General features: G+C 39.6%; 1 protein-coding gene across 5 annotated transcripts in view; it reads right to left on the reverse strand.

The window, feature by feature from the left end:
• Nucleotides 1-1,173: 1,173 nt before the first annotated feature.
• The window catches only part of kcnh2b (potassium voltage-gated channel, subfamily H (eag-related), member 2b), a 133,733-nt gene continuing 117,778 nt past the window's right edge, over nt 1,174-17,128 (reverse strand). For 4 of the 5 annotated variants that reach the window (XM_088282445.1, XM_088282443.1, XM_088282444.1 and 1 more), the window contains 14 exons: nt 16,679-16,833; nt 16,243-16,337; nt 16,024-16,164; nt 15,025-15,224; nt 14,825-14,887; nt 11,735-11,987; nt 10,339-10,532; nt 10,159-10,261; nt 9,899-10,044; nt 9,253-9,397; nt 8,973-9,162; nt 8,497-8,602; nt 8,238-8,327; nt 1,174-7,396 (listed from right to left, as the gene is read on the reverse strand). In XM_088282445.1, the coding sequence (XP_088138571.1) occupies nt 6,965-7,396; nt 8,238-8,327; nt 8,497-8,602; nt 8,973-9,162; nt 9,253-9,397; nt 9,899-10,044; nt 10,159-10,261; nt 10,339-10,532; nt 11,735-11,987; nt 14,825-14,887; nt 15,025-15,224; nt 16,024-16,164; nt 16,243-16,337; nt 16,679-16,833 (2,313 nt within the window). In that variant the 3' untranslated portion in view covers nt 1,174-6,964. The remainder of the gene's footprint in view (nt 7,397-8,237; nt 8,328-8,496; nt 8,603-8,972; nt 9,163-9,252; nt 9,398-9,898; nt 10,045-10,158; nt 10,262-10,338; nt 10,533-11,734; nt 11,988-14,824; nt 14,888-15,024; nt 15,225-16,023; nt 16,165-16,242; nt 16,338-16,678; nt 16,834-17,128) is intronic. The other variant, XM_088282446.1, reaches the window with a different exon arrangement.

Consider the following 17,128-nt stretch of genomic DNA (forward strand, 5'->3'; position numbering starts at 1 on the left):
CTGAACCAATCGCTAGGATACTGGCAAACGGGCAAGGCCCTCCGGACTGGAAGACACCCTGAAGCGCCACACGCTCACCAAGAAATGTCGCTGCGACTGAAGAGTGAAAGCGAAATCCCATTTTGAATGCATAGTGCTATTTTCTTCCTAGATATAAATAAATAAAGTGAGTGAAGGGGATTAACAGAAGAGGAGGCTCCAATGTCTCATATGACATGTTGAATTATAGTGACACCTTGTGACCGAAATGGCAAGGACTAGTTGTTGGCAAAAGGTATCTTGACGTGTGACCTCATTAACTCTTATTTGGTAATCAGTCAATGACGTCACCGTGCTGTCAGCTCTGCATGAGGAAGCGCTTCTATTTGTGTTTCAGGCAGAAGCAAACCGTGCGTTTGATGCCAGAGCTTTCAGGAGACCTACCCACCTCGTAAAAGTACCACGATCACCTAACAACATATCAATTACAAGTAAACAAACAAAAACAAATATAATTTGGCCAAGGCAAACTATCACCACAACGATAGGCATATTGTTACACCAAGTTAAAATACTGTGTGCTTTATAAAAATTTTGAGTTACCTCTTTTGGCTGTCCGAGAGCAGCAAATTACAGTATTAGAAAACTTTCTGTAGAATGAAATGCAGTCATATGCCAATGCAAAGTAGGACCATGTAATTGTTGTACTTTATAAGACAGCAGGTGTTTGATGAAAGCATGTTCCAACGGGCATGCATTTCAAAATGTAATTTTTAGTTTGCATTAGTTCAGAACTGTAATATCATCCTCTCTTGTTCATATCTTGCAACCCCTTGTTGAGAGCGGTTCTAATTTTGGTCCAAATAAATCAAGAAATAAAAGTAAAAGGAAGCAATACGTACACACAAGGTTTTGGGAAAAAATCCTCCAAAATTGGTCTACTGTACATAATTGCATGCATACAGTAAATTCACGCAACATGAAATTACAGAAACCACACATGATGTATGAGTCAGAAAGAAGACGTACACAAGTTTTTACGTCACATCGTTCTGCTTTCAAAATCATCTCTCAGTTTGCACTAAAATAGTAAATAAAGCTGCAACATGTTATTCTTTTTCATTTGTTTCATGAAAAAGTTTCAGTCAGTTTGGGTATTATTAACAAGTCAGAAAAATGACTCCACACGTGTGATTTTGTTTTCAAAGATGTTTATTGAAATAAATATTTTGAAATTTTATAAACTTCAACCATTGATAATGCTATCACACAATCAGAACCTGGAGCTGCGCCATTTCCCCCTCAAGTCAATATGATATGAAAAAGGAAGAATGAACTTTGCATTTATACATATAAATGACTTGATAATTTAATTCAATACAGGGACTGCTATTAGATATTGATTATAAAGCATTATTATTTTTTTTTTTTCGGAACATCTCACACCATTAATTTCCAAGCCAAATGTCTGAATAAAGTTTCAATGAAATTACATGGGAAAACACGGCATACAGCATATGTTGAAAACTGCACTCAGATGTGTTAACAAGAGACATTCCAAGAGTTGCAACCTTTGACCCTCAGCGGGGTTAAAGCAGGGCTTGGAATAAATAAGGTGCACTTGATTTAGCTTCCTATTAGCAGGCTTCCTAAATCAAGTGCTCCTTAAACTTGGGAGACAGTTCTGTCCAGGACTGACACACGTGCATCACTCCATTACAGCAGTATGCAACCAAAGATACAAATGTGTAATAACATTGTATCTTCTAGATCACTACATTTCCCTTTCTCCCATAACCTGGGAGTGTTACGTAAGTGTACTGTACTGAATATATAAACATGACTCTCCCATAATTTGGAAGATTTCCGCGATCCACTCTACATACAGTTTTGCAAGCATACAGCAGCAGTCAGCTGTTTTTGCACATCAAATCCTCTCATTTCTGCAAGATTTTCAGTGCGGCATGCAAGTAAAAATGTGCACAATAGTAAAAGTCTTTAGCTTGGTCGTCTTCTGCTTCAGCCACGTTTCTTTTCTCAATAGGGCACGTTTTCTCATAAGAAATTAGAGCAAACTTTATTCACAATATCCTCTATAGTATTCTGCATTTCAAAGCATGCCAAAGAAATGTTTCAGTTTTCTGCATAGTGCTGGCTATACGAGTGCCAAAGTTTTGATACCTTTACAAGAAGTACAAGTTGGTATGTACAGACGAAGAGTGACGCGAATAGATCCAGTATTGTGTAAACCTCAAGTGCTCAAAATATCTACAAATACAAGTCTGTTGGAACTCATAGAAAGTTGAGTAGAGCTGAAAAACGCTCAAACGTATGGACGAGCTAGCAAGCGAGAGTGTCTTGTAAGAGCGCAGGTGCTAATTCAACTTTATGCTTTTTTTTTTTGTGGATGTGTTTTATTTTCTATTTATATTTAAAGACTCTTAAACGTCTCTCATTTCAACACACCTCTCCATTTCATGCACTACTACTTCCCATTCTGGTGCAAATTAACCGTCTTTTTTTTCCAAAAGTGTCCCCATAGTGGTTTAAGATGCAGTATGCATTACATAATGTATTCGCTAGTATTGAATATTAATTATGCTTCTTTCTACCGACACGTACAAGGTCAAATAAGATACAACCACATTCTACTTTTGAGGTCATAGTTATGAATGTAAGGTTACAGTTCAGGCCACTAGGTGACTTATTGTACTCAAACAAACAAGAGAACAAAACAAAAACACTCGCTACAGTACATGAGATGGCAAGGAGAGGCAAATTTAAAAAGAAAAAAAAAGTGTACAGTATGGACTGGCTTCTCGTTGGACAGACGGAGTCAGTCGTCTTTAGTTAGAGGCCTCGCTGACACGCAACACGTACTGTACACAGGAATAAATTGAAATAATAAAACATGTCTGTGCTTCTTTTGAATGGGTTGTAGGTTGATCGCACACAAGAAAATGAAAAGCAGCAGAAAGGACTGGAAGGGGTGGCTGTCGCTAGATTAAAAAGAAAAATTGTGCAAACTTAAAATTTCACAGACAAACAGATTAAATTTAAAGCTAGGCAAATTAACAAAATATTTGAAGTTTTGCTAATGTGAAAATCGCCTTTCCCGCGTTTTCAACAAACAAATATGAGTTTACAGAACTATTTGTCTTTTGTTTTCTTGTGGACAAAAAGATTTACAAATAAAGTTGCAACGTTAGAATAAAATCGTAGTGAAGATCAAAATTAGTCCACAATCCTGTGTGAGAAGCAGCGTCTCGCTTAGAATCCTCTCTTGTTTATGCTTATTATTATTTCAACTTTTTTTGCGATATATTAACCATTTTTTCCCTTGGATAATTAAAAAAAAAAATCTTCCAGCTTCCCAACTTAATTTTCATAGTGTATGTTTTTTTTTTTTTTCCCAGTAAAGCCTTATTACTCCTTTATTATCTTCACATCCGCTCATTATGGAGAAATGACGCAAATTTTGCCGGAAAATTGTTAACCTTGAAAGGAATAATATGGACAAGTTATTATTATTAAAATTGGTTCATTCTCGTCACCGGTTTGGAGGAAAAAGTGCTTTGGCTCGATACTAAAGTGTACCTTTACAAAGCGTTACGGCCACATATTCCAGTTACTGACACAAACGAAGACGAAACTGGGAATAAAGTTATTTGTTAAATATAATTTAAAAATATAGTAATCAACCGCTGGATTAAAATAACAACATTGCTCATCAATCACTTACTGTCTTCTAAAAATTTGGACTTGCCTGAGTGTCAATAACATGACCACACTGAACAAAAACAAAACGTGAACATCTGGAAGAAACACGATTAGACATTTACAAATCATTAAATAATTCACCGGCACAAATAATAATAATAATAATAATCATAATAATAATAATAAGACAGACACACACACACAAAAAAATAAAATAAAATAAATTTGCTTCGACCAGCAAGCAGCAAGATACAATCTTTGAAATGCCGCCTTAAAGGGGAAGTACATCAGAATTAAAGTTTAAGGTTGTGACTCTGCAAATGTTGACTCTGTTGTCTTAAATTGTTTATTAGACAAAAAAAAAATGAACCAAAGGACACATTCCTGAGTCTCGATTAGACATTTGCACTGATTAAAATATAAAGTGCTAAAACATGAATGGAAGTGTTGCGGCTGCTACAAATCACTTTAAAGGACTATTGCACTCAGCTTCCTGTTACAATTTCAGGGAAGACAATTGGAAAAGTGGGAAGGAGGAAGGGTTATAAATCTTTAGATTTTTTTTTTTTTTTATTGTGGTGAATTGATGCTAATAAATGAGACCTTTTATGACTATTGGATTCTGTGTTGTTTGTTTTCAGTGTTCTTGAGGGAAAAATCAGTTGAAGCTCACATTCTTTCTGGAATTGGACATCTCCCAGATTGTCTTAATTTCAAGCATTTTCCTTTTACGTGATTAGTATTAAACGTGAAAGGTTCCACTACACACCTACTTTTTAAACGCATTTTAGTTTGTTTTTTTTTCCATTATCTAACCCGTAGCTATTCAACGAATTATTCACCAGTGGGTCTGCTGTGATGTTTCCATTGCTATCCTACAATGCAGTATAATGCAAAGAAGCCCATTGCCCAGTGTTTTTTTTTTTTTTTTTTTTTTTTCCCCCCCGAGTCAGGTGTTACATTGTGAATATAAATATTGTTGCACTGAGATATCTAAAATCTGACGAGGTATCATTTAGTAATGAGTATTTAGTAAGCTCTAAACTTGCACAATACGACGATGGTGCAGTGAACTAGTAGGTCAGAATTAAATCAATGATGAGTTCAAATTACATACAGGGTGTCCCAAAAGTCACTTTAAAGTTCCTTTTTGCATTTTCGTTTCAGGTATCATTGGAGCAAGCGCGGAGGCCATCAGCATTTGGCAGATTTGGTGCTGCAGTTTTTATGAGCGTAACGTTCCCTCAATCACAGTATTATTTCAGAAAAAGGAATTTGTCCTGACAAACCTCAGAACTCGAGTCGAGGAAAGTCTTGTCAGAAGGCTGCATTGAATTTTAGCATGAATAAAAGCTCGTTTTAGAATTTCGGAGCGCGTTAAGCTTGCGCCCGAAGCCTTTCAACAACTTGAACTAGATTAATTGTACAACGCCTGGGAGTAATGTGACGACTATAATGCTTCTGCAGTCACGGAAATAAAAATATTCTTGCTGGCAATTTTGAAAAGCTGCTCCAATGTCATTTGGTGAGTCATGAGCAAGGGAATGATAGGCTTCTATAAAAACTGCAAAGCCTAAGCTGTTGAATGCTGATGGCCTCACATCTGACCAAATGATACGTGAAATGAAAATAATAATAATAAAAAAAAAAAGTGTGTTTTGTGACTTTTGGGATAGCCTGTAAAGTTTGCTCTTTGCAACTATAACGATAAATCATCATCTACATACGAGCACATTTGTACATGCATGACATTTCTTCTTTGACTTCATTTAAGAAAGCGGCGTTACGGTCACCCTGTGTCCCCGAGCATCGTCATAAGAATACAACGTGGACATCTGGCATATTAATGCACCAAGTGGTACTAGAAGGTTCAGAAACATGATGCTGAAGGATTAAAAAGTCTTGTGCATACGCAGATGACCGTGTAACTATTTTGAAACTTCATATTAAAGGGATTTTACATGTGCTGCTTAGATCCACATAGCAAAAACATTTTGCCTGTAACGACTTCCTAATTTAAAAAAAAAAACAAAAAAACGGATTTGCCTTAAAAACAAACAAACATGAGAGCAGTGTCCATCTACAGTGGGGAAGCTGACGTACTGACAACAAAAAATGAAAACACGCAAAAAAGTCACAATACACAAAGCCCACTCACACATTTCTTCTTGCCAGTGTTTGCATATTATACTGTACATAAAATAATGGCGCATTCGTCTGGTCGTAAACTGTCCAACTTGAATATATTAGTAGCTCATGACTGCTATGTACAATTTCGAAGCATTCTGGGGGGGTGGGTGAAAAACAAAAAAAAAAAAACAAAAAAAATAACAATGGACCAGTGAAATCTGAGGTAGCAAATTCAACAATGATAAACTAAAACCCACTGCGGACGTCAACTCCTCGGTGACAACGCAAAGCTTACCAAGTTGGAAAACTGGGATTTCACCTTTGTGTACATGTTTCGTGTTTGCCAATTTCCATGACACTTCGTCACCCATGTGAAAATGTGTTCTGGTCGGGCAGCTGATATGTTCATCAAGAAAATTCATGGCTTTTTAACTCTCCAGTTCCCGCCCCTGAGGTGCAAACCAGCCAGCCAGTCAAGTGTGCTCTTGGGAATTAGCGCGGAGTATTTTCTCCACCTCAAGGCGCGGGACATCGGAAGGGGCGAGGAACTGTTGACACAATGGGACAGCAGGTTTCCTGTTAGGCCAGCTAACACTACATTTTGACCAACCGGTTTGTGAGTTGTTTTTTTTTTGGAAGCGCCACTGACACATAAGAATAGAGTAATTGTTTCAGTGCAAGACGTGATGGCTACTTGTTTTATTATTATTCGGTCTGCTGTTGTTTTGTCTTTACATGTCCCCGATAAGTCATCCAAGACTGGATTCAGCAGTAAAGGGATACTCCTGTAGGATTGCAGTCGTGTTTTGAGTCAAGTGACGTCACCGTCGAACTCCGTTTGGGTTGTCAGAGCACAGAGCACCTCTTTGCTCTTTTGGGAGTGGTTTTGATTCAAGGTTGTACCGTTGAAGAGCTCTGGATGTTCATGCGGAATGGGAAGAAACTCGTAAGAGAGAAGGATCAACCTCATTTTACCGTCTCGGCTGAGAGCGGTTTTAATGAATGGTGCATCCTTGCATTTAAGGTCACAAGAGGGTTTCGGTTCCAAAGTTTTAAACAGGGCCAGTCGGATACATCGTCCTCATCCCTTCTCATCGTAGAACCTTCCCATTCTCTGTACGCTTTCGCTTCTTCCTTAGCTCCCCCCTGGGTCCGAGCTGTGTCTCTGTGGTGTCCGTGAGTCCTGAGGTGTATGCGACTCTTGGAGAGACAACCTCCTTTGGGTTTCAGAATCCTGGGACAATAGCCCCGTTCCAGCTGTTTGCTCACCCCCAATATCGATACATAACTGTGAACTAAATTGCAACCCTGTTCTTCTTAGGCTCGAGCTCATCCCAGAAGGTGAATTTGATCCCGCACCATTGCCCAGATCCAAGTCTACTGCTGGATCAGAAATAGTTGCACCTCCAGTTTCCAATCCAATTTCAAGCGCCAAATGTTGTCCTAAGATGTCCAGTCCAGAGGAGGCGTGCTGATTCTGGCTGGTGTGTATCAAAGGGGAGTCCTGGAGTTCTCGAGATTCATGAGATGTGGCTGGGAACTCCTCAAAGTCCTGAGAGTCCAAGATCTGGGGGAAAGAGAAACAAGCGTCAGTTAAACTGAATCCATCCTTGCAGAACGTTATAGTCGTGCCCTGACACATGACTAATTGGTCCCGTGATCTTGAAACATTTGCATCTCAAGTCATCTTTCCCCATGGAAATGAATGGAAATGGCATTAATTATGTCCAGCAAACATCAAACCATTTTGTGATGTGCAATTTAATAAGTAAAATAGCATTTAGAGCACATATGACAAAAGTAAATTGGAATGAAGAAACCAGTTAGTGCATTATGAGTAATTCAGTGCGACACGTTCTAGTGTGCAACTTGGCCACTGGGTGGCAGTATATTACAGTTGTGCAGATGAATAAAAGTGAGCTTCACACAACCACTTTAAATGACTCAAAGTACAGTAATCTGCAGTGTAATAATAAAATAATATAAAAATCTGCATTTTTTTTTTGCAGAATATAAATAATAGATGTCTGTGAGTATTGTCTGTTTACTTGCTAATAATGCTGCTCAGTCTGTGGTGAATCATATATATATATATTTTTAAACTGAATACAATTTGTTAGCCTGTCTATGGCATTTCACATTAAGCATTAGCATTCGGCTACAGGACTAAAGTGCAAAGTCTTGTCGTGTTTTATGTTTAGTCTGACAGTAAACTGAATGGAATAGCTTGAAGCTTTTTATGATTATTTCAACAACCCCCCCCCCCCCGGAAAAATAAATTAGAATGCTCCACCGCAAATATGCCAATGTTCATCATACATTATCCTCATCTCATGTACAGTACATTGAAACAAAATGCAGAATGTCAGTTCAATATAAATAACAGCAGTGTCGGAAATATATTTCACCTGTGATAAGGAGGCCAGGGTGTTTGTCTCCAGTTGGGGAACAGGCGGGACCAGTTTCTCTCCAGTGCTTGGATCAGCGCATGGGGAGGCCTGTGAGTGAGTTGTTGTTAATACAGCTGGGAGTTGACCAATTTCAGCTCAACATTTTCAGTCTCTATCGTGTTTGGGGGGTCGTCGTCCTGCTCTGTGCCAGTCACGTGATACAAACTTAACCCCAAGTGAGGCTTTGTGAATAAAGTGTACATTATTACGTTTCTACCTGAGGCGGTGATGATACAGCACTATAGGCGGGAGGGACCAGGGCCATCTGTCTCTGCAGCAGCTGCATGATCGTTCCAATATCAGCTGACATACGACTCTCCAATCTGCACACAATATTTAATGATCAAGTGGAAATTGCGGTTTGCCGTTCACTCTTACAGTATTCACTTTGACTCAATGCAATTTTCAGTCTTATCAAAAGGTTGTACTGAAAAAGCATTTCCACTTGGTCACGTGACCATGTGACGTCACTCCAGGTCCAACATGGATCCCCTTCCGCCATTACATTCCAAAGGAACTAAAGACGTCTGTTGTTTGAGAAACCTCTGTTCGTGACGGTAAGAATTGGATTTTTGTTTTTGTTGTGGACAAGCGCGTTAATAATGAGGACTCATGGCACTTAATTGCGACAATATCGTAATTGCAAGACTCTTAAAACAACTCCAAAAATCGTCAAATAGAGTATGTTAGTACCTGTTAAGTTGTTTTTGCAACAGGTCTAGGCGTGTGTCCAGCTGGTTGCGTTGCTGTCGGCTCAAGCTGTGCAAAGGTGTGCTGAGGGGTGGGGGGGAGGCCAGGCTACAGCTGGGAACCTCCTGGTACTGACCCCCACCTCGATTTTCGCCCCAGAAACTGAAAATGTTGGACACACCTGAGAGGGCGCCTGAAAAAAAAAAAAGAGGAGAATTCTGAATGATAGCAAATACTTTAAAATGATTTCTCAAATCTGACTTTTTTTTTTTTTTTTTTTTACCTGACAATGCATTGCAGGTGTTGCCTGTCTTGACTTCTCCATCCCCATCGGTAATCTCAGTGAAGGTTTTGTGCGTCACCTGCACATGATGGTTCTCCAACATTGCGGATGACGGAGCAAGGCTGGTTACAACTGACTCTTCTCCCTTTCAGATCAAGACATAATCACGTTGCTTTTAAAGGGGAGGTCAACCCAAAAAGGTTCTGTCCAAGAATATGTTCTATGCAGCCCCACCAGTCAAAACATGGCAATCTGATTAACGTTGCGTTTGTGGAATTTGATTTAGGCCGTAAAATCCACCTGTTTTTAGTCATGTCAGGGAGTGGCCATTCTGTAAACTGATAATGACATCACAGTTGCTCAGTTACCGACCAATCATGGCTGGGCTTTAAAAAAAAATGGTTAGCGGGGATTACTGGTTGTTACCTGAGCAACTGTGATGTCAATTGACAGCATGGACAAAATGGCCGCCCCAGAGAGGGCTGAAATGGGCGGATTTTGCTGCTTAGCTCGTTTTCCACGAATGCAATATTAATCAGAATATCATTTAGACTAGTTAAGGCGTAAGGCGTTTTTAGGGGTGGACTTCACCTTTATGAGCAATTTAGTACAGTGATATAAAAAAAAAAAAAAAAACATTTTGTACCTCATCCCCACTGGAATGCGAAGACACAGAGTTGCGATACTGCCTCTTTGCTGCCTCTTGCCGCTTTTGATTGTGGGCTGCTTCTCTCTCTCTCCTTCTATTTACAGACTTGTGGGACTTTTTAATTTCACCAACATCTGCGTCATCTGGCCAGAGAAATGAAAATAAAAAAAAAACAAAAATGATGAGGATTTTATGCAATTTTTTGTCATTTACTACAACAAGTAAGTACTCAATAAGATATATTGAGGATGTGTTACCCTTCTCTGTGCGCCGCCTGAATGATAATTTCCGTCTGCGTAATTTGTTGAAACCGCCACATTTCGACTCATCACTGCTAGGAGAGCCTGGGATCATGTTGGTCTGAATAATATAGCATGAAATATGAACAATACAATTGCCGTTTTGTTTTTTCTTTTTAATTACAGTCCAAAACTCACATCACGAAGGTTGAAGGTGATTTCCAGGTTGTTCCAGAAGTGTTCTGCAAATTCAGGATACATGTCCAGCACCTCTAGAACGTCTTCCCTGAAGATTTTGTGAAGGTCGCAGTAAGTTAGAGCCCTCACATCTGCGTTGGATTTACCCGGTCGAGCATACAGATTGATAGGTTCGCCAAAGATGTCGTTCTTTCCTGAAAACAAGCAAAGATTTAAAGAGAGAATTTCAGAAATCAGAAATCCCTTTATTGTCATTGTACTCAAGTGTGCAACGAGATTAGAGAGCTCCCCTCTCCAGTGCAATACAACAATAATTCAGATAAATATATAAATTAGATAAATAAGAGAATAGCTCGTGCAATGGAAAATAATACTGGATAGGAAATATAAAAACACATCACGTTGCTGTTCTGCAAGGTAAGGGTGGTCGTGTGTGTGTGTGAGAGTTTAGAATAGAGATGGCTCTTGGAAAGAAACTGTTTCTCAGTCTATTAGTCCTTGATTTGATGCACCTGTAGCGCCTGCCAGAGGGCATCAGGTCGAACAGAAAAGAGCAACATATTCAATCTGGTAACTGATATGTTCTACACAACACACTCACAACAATACAAATAAATTTACGCATTTACAGGAGTTATATTAACATTAAAGAGACAGTATCAAGACATGATCAGTATTGTTTGTTTGTAAGTTATTATATTGCAGGTATGCTAATGCGTTGGGTGACTACTGCACTGTATAGGACAGTTGTAGTATTATGTAAAAATAAAAATAAAAATCAGAGTACCGTATATTTAGAGAAGAAAAACAAAACAGAAAAGTAAATTCAGCCGACACTATATAAAAATAAAAATATATAATGAAAATAAAACAATATATTTAGAGTTATAGTGTATATCGTCTAGTTGAAAAGCATATTAAAACTATTTGGAAAATGAATAAAATTCCTTATCTTATTGGCAAATTTTGTGAATAAATATAAATGAAATAAAAACTAAATAAATAAATGCTGCATTGTATTTTCTCTTCACACAACCTATGATCGTGCGTGAATTTATACACTGGACTATAAAAAAATAAAAAATAAATCACATTTATTCACATTTAATGATCAGAAACCCAGTTGTGATTTTCATTTAGAATATTATATTTGAGCCCTGCGATTGGCTGGCGACCAGTTCAGGGTGACCATGTCTCTCGCCCAATGACAGCCGACGTACTTTAATTCTGACATTAAATTTTCATCGCATAACCAGCAGAGGGCGCCTATAACTAATGCATTTAAAATTGTTACTAAGAATTATAATTAAGTATTATATGCATATCTACATAACAATAACAAAAAGAATTAAACGCTACAAAGAAAAAAAATTTTAAAAGTAAAGCGACAACTTACCTAATATGGCAACAACAACATCTCCTCTTAGTATCTCTATGGATCCTCTGGATATAAAGTAGATTGCAGTGAGGACATCCCCGGCGTGGACTAGCGTGTCACCCGGCGGTGCGTGGGTGGTCTTAAACTTCATGGCCAAGGCCCTGAGGCAGCCCTTGGTGGAGCCTTTAAAAGCCTTACAGTTCTGCAGCAAAGTCCGGTTGAGATGCAGACAGATGTCCGCCTGGAGACACTCTGGGAAACCTTTTAACACCTGAGGATAGGGTGGCGGGAATGGACGGGGACGGGGATGGGCAAAAAGGACAAGATCCAAAGAGGCCAAGATAAATTAAGAGAGGAAGAAAGATTGGATAGAAGATCAAACAAAAAGGGAGGCGGGTAGATGAGGATCGTGAGGAGGAGACAATGGGAAAGAAGGAAGGTTAAGACGTGTTAGAAATACAGCAGTTGAATCGATAGAGGAAGGTCACATCAGTATGGATACATGCCGTTAGCAGTGACGAGTGGATAAGTGAAGTTTAGATTAGTGATCATCAAAGTATCGATGCGGGACAGGATCACTGAAGTAAATGTTCAAACTGTGCATGACGAGTTTATTTTGTTTTATTCATTCCAATTTTTTTAACACTGTGTCCTAATATAAAAAAGTATTTAGGGAAAAATAAAACCCTCAATCTTATTTTGGACAAACACTTGGGCCTACTATGCAACTGTATTTTAACATCATCATTATTATGAGGGTTCTTGGAGGGCAAAATATGAATGCCGTATATTTTTTTCAGGTGGATGTTAAATTTTGATATTCCTGCTAATTAATGTCATGTATGGTAGATGAATGAACAGTAAAACCAGAGCAATTTTGAATCAGAATCTGGAATGTTCATTACCGGTCACCCAGCAAACAGTAAGCGTCGCTTCAATTCATTTCAGAGCAAATTATCGCGCTCCACAAAGAAATCTGACAAACATTTTAGAGGTCTATGCTCTCCTGAGTCCGTCTCGGTCTACTTTTCCCCAAAAGGACATGTATCAGCAGTTTATGAGTTTTAACATTGGATTTCCACTCTTTTCTGGAGTTTCACTGCAAAATTAAACCGTGGAAGTTGTTGTGAATGTTTCAGCAAAAACAAAGTGAGCAGGCCCGTAGAGTGTTATTATTGTGAAGAATAGGTGCAATTTTAATGAGTTTGCTGCAAGCATGGGGAGCCCCAGACCTTTTAGGTGGCAACTTTAGGCCACTCATAACTCTGACTGATTGCACGGAGCACAAGTGTGCGCTAAACGCCCACACTACTACATCCTTCCCTTTCCATTGTTCTGCCTTGAATCCATCTCACGCTGCTTTTTTTCCCATTTCAAACTTTCTCTGTATCTCAGCATCTTGTCATGTTCCTATGCATCTTTTTCATTATGGGTTATCGTCAGTTGATGGTTACGATGTTATATGTTCTCACTTTGTGACTTTTCGGACAACAGTAGTCTTTTTATCTCCAGGCTTGCCATCAATTGTGTTTGCTGTATATGGAGAAGATCTTCACACACGTGCTTGTGTTTTATTTCAAAATGTAGCGCCACGATGTAAATTAAACTCCTGGCTTGCCTCACGACAACCCTTTTACTGTGAAAGGTGCAAGTTTGCCCTTAGAAGGTGCTGCAGTGGACTTCCGTATAAGACCTTTCTTTGTTTGATGGTGCGTTAAGTATTTGCTGAACTGTTAACTTTCGAGGACATGCTTTTTATTCACGCTGCATAAATAATCACTGTCAGAATGCATCACCGGTGTTTTTTGTGAGCACAGCTATTGTTATATTATAAAAAAAAAAAAGTGTGGATTTTAAATAATATGGATTTTTGGAGGCCGATTCCAATTAATTCTTACACAGTGTTTTCACCTGTTCCCTTTTTTTTTTTTAACATATCCTACGTATTTGCCACAACAATTCACCATATAATACCACCAAGTCAAAGTTCTGTCTCACAGCACTAAGACGCCCTCACTGATTTCAACTATCCCACCCTTCATTATTGGCTAAAAACAACGATTTGTTGTTTTTGCGCGGGGCCCAAAATCAATTCAAGTAGTGCTTTGCCATCATCTTGTGGGCTCTATAGGCAATGATATCTTTTGGGGGTGGGGGGGGTATCTATTACTTGAGGATTTAAAATGTTCACCGCAGGGCTGTGTAATAAAACGGCATATTCCTCACCTGAAGAGATCGCAAGGGATTGACTCAATTGGGTCTTCTCCACGTAAACGTTACTGTAAACATTCCCTAATCCATGCTTGCTTGCCAAACGAATGAATAAAAGTGAAATAATGATCCACTAGAGCCTCATGAAACCATTTCGCCTCCACTTCAATGGCTCGCTTGTCCCACAAAAATGGAATACAAATATTGAGCGGTAAACACACTATTGTGTTAGATTTGAGCTACAACCTAGATATTTCACGGTTATTTCTTTGTAAGAATCTATAATTAGACTTTGATGAGCTCTATTGAGGGGTGGCAATTTATTATGATGCTAACTAACAACAACTAAAAAAAAAAAAACTACCTGAAAAATAGTTCAATTATTTTGGTCACATTCGTTGATGTGGATGACACTATGCGATGCTTCTAAAGATGACATCCACTGAACTCAAGCGGAATGTCCCCATGTCAGCGGAACTGAACTGTGTGACATGTTTATGATTGCGGTTGTGTGTGCGGGCGTGTGTCACATCGGCGTCAAAGCAAGCTCGCCAGCGGTACCGAGTCGACGAGGTTGACTGGGATGCAACCTCCCATATTGGCTGTGACAACCGGTTCAAGCGGAGGTCACTTTGTATACGCTAAGTTCATCGAAACGCCTCTTCGGGGTGACTCATGGTTGCCTTTGTGTGCACTGACAGCTGTGATTCATGAAGCCTACATTCTGTATGTCCAACATACCGCCTTTGTGGTCCGCACAATTGAATTATTTCATCACCGGTCATGCATGTTTCATTCACCCCCGAGGGTTTGATTGGCTGCATGCGAAAAAGTGCATATACTCGCCTTCATAATATGAGCTTGAGGGAGTGTGTGTGTGCTATTTATGATACTCACATCATTCCTATTTTCTCTGATGGTGTCGGACCATGCATGCTGAGACAAAGTCTTCCAATCATCCTATTAATGTACAACGCAGGCTCAAAATACTACTCTAGCCTCGAAGCGTGTATTCATGCGGAGCACTCACTCAATCTGATGCAGAGACTGGGTGTACGCACGCAGCAATTGTGAACACGTGGATCACAGATACTCACAGCATTCATGTCGATGCCGTTAGTGTAGGACCAGGCATGTTGGAAATACTCCTCCAGCCTCTGCCTGAGCGGGTTGGGGATCTGGTGGAAGCGGATGAACTCTCTGACTCGAAGCATCTGGGTGTGGTAGCGGGCCGTGCCCGAGTACAGACGCTGGATGATGGCGGAGACGTTTCCAAAGATGCTGGCGTACATCAAAGCTGGTTGCAAGAAATAATTCATTCATCATCCATTTTGTCACTTTCTGATGATTGGGTTGAGGCGTGAGCAACCACGATGTCATTTTTCAGTTGACAGCAAAATGGCCGCCCGCTGAGTTGTACAAAAAACAGTTGGATTTTGCTGCTTAACTCATATTCCACAAAAACAATATTTATCAGAATGTCGTGTTTCGACTAGTGGGACGGCATAGAACATATTCTTGCTAAGAATATTTTTGAGATGACTTCCCCTTTAATTGAAATAAAGTAGAATAGTGGTGGGTAAAGAGTGTGCCAAAAAAAAAAAAAACAACCTTGCAGCACATCCACTAACATGACCAGACAGGAACGTTGTCTACATTTAAAACAAAATAGATGATAAAAGCTGACAGCTGTCGAGCGATCATGACAACTGTGATGTAATCCTGCAAGTGGTGGTGAATGCACTACTCACAAAATGTTCGAGACATTCATGAAAGATTTAGTGGATTTTAGGTTCACCCTAAAAATCCATCTGGGAGCCCATTGTCGCCAACTTTTTGTCAGTTTGGGGAATAAGTTTGTTTAATTTTGTCATTTCTAGCCTCATATTATTTGCACCAATATTACGTCAACCAATGAGTGATGGTCACCCAGATGGTATCAGATATGTCAATAAATCAACTGATCACCCCGCAAGAAATTTGGCAATTGCCCTTCGTGGCCACGAGGCTGCTCAAAAGGTATACAAATAATCTTCAGCATATATTTAGAAAAGTACATCCTGTTTCAGATGTCTAATGGAGTTATCATAACTTACATCCTATGAGCATGACACAGATGGAGAAAATCTTCTCTGAGTTGGTGTTTGGGGAGACATTTCCAAAACCCACACTGGTCAGACTGCTGAAGGTGAAGTACAGAGCTGTGACGTACTTGTCTTTAATGGAGGGTCCCGTTCCTGGTCAAGCACAAAGGTTAGGGATTGTTAAGATATTTGTTTTATATTTGAAAAATAATACCAGCACATACTCAGTACCTGGGATGGAGTCATTGAATTGTTTTCCCAGTTGGTCCCCGAGTGTATGGAGCCACCCAATTGAGCCGTTCCGCTCCACATTACCGATGGCATACCTGAGGATTATAAAATAAATGGTCCTCACTTTCTAACAGTCAGTCAGTCACTGTTCCATATTTTACATTTATGAAATAAATTGAATTAAGGCTTAGGTTCAGAAAAAGGAGGATTTTTCATTAAAAATTTTTTTTTTTTTATGAAACATTATATTTATGAGATTTAGTGGAATCAACTGCTTGCTTGATTATTACCAATGACTGTCTTCAAACTTACTCTCACTTCTGCCACCTATGCACATGAGAACATTTAGCTACAGTACGTCATTGTACAAGTTCACGTTGAAGCCCAGTAAGTTTTCCGACATATTTTGCAAACAAGATAGCTCTCGGGACTGTACCAGATGCAGGCCAACCAGTGTGCGATGAGGGCAAAGGTGCACATGAGCAGGAAGAGGACGGCCGCGCCGTATTCTGAGTAGCGGTCCAGTTTTCGTGCTACGCGGACCAATCGGAGGAGACGAGCTGTTTTCAGCAGCCCAATCAGAGTGGTGGTCTGATGAGAGGGAAAGAGATGAAGTTATGTGCGCGTTCTGATTTGAGGGAGAGCGTCCACACACGCGTGCTCGCACACAAAGTGAAGCATTGAGGACGTATGAGCTAATGTGGTGGATGAGCGACATCGTCGTCTTCCATTCATGTCTATACTATGAATACAGTTAATAAAAAATGCTGCATTGGCAGAGAGCCCAGTCTTGTTGTGTTTGTGTGTGTGCGTGTGTGTGTGTGTCCTCATGGTAAGTAATAGCTGTCTGTTGAGAATAATCTGCAATTTCTTGGTTCAGTGGCTT

This window comes from Idiotropiscis lumnitzeri, chromosome 19 (assembly GCF_059441095.1).
Source record: "Idiotropiscis lumnitzeri isolate Australia: NSW breed Sydney's pygmy pipehorse chromosome 19, RoL_Ilum_1.0, whole genome shotgun sequence".
In the NCBI taxonomy this organism is placed as follows: domain Eukaryota; kingdom Metazoa; phylum Chordata; class Actinopteri; order Syngnathiformes; family Syngnathidae; genus Idiotropiscis; species Idiotropiscis lumnitzeri.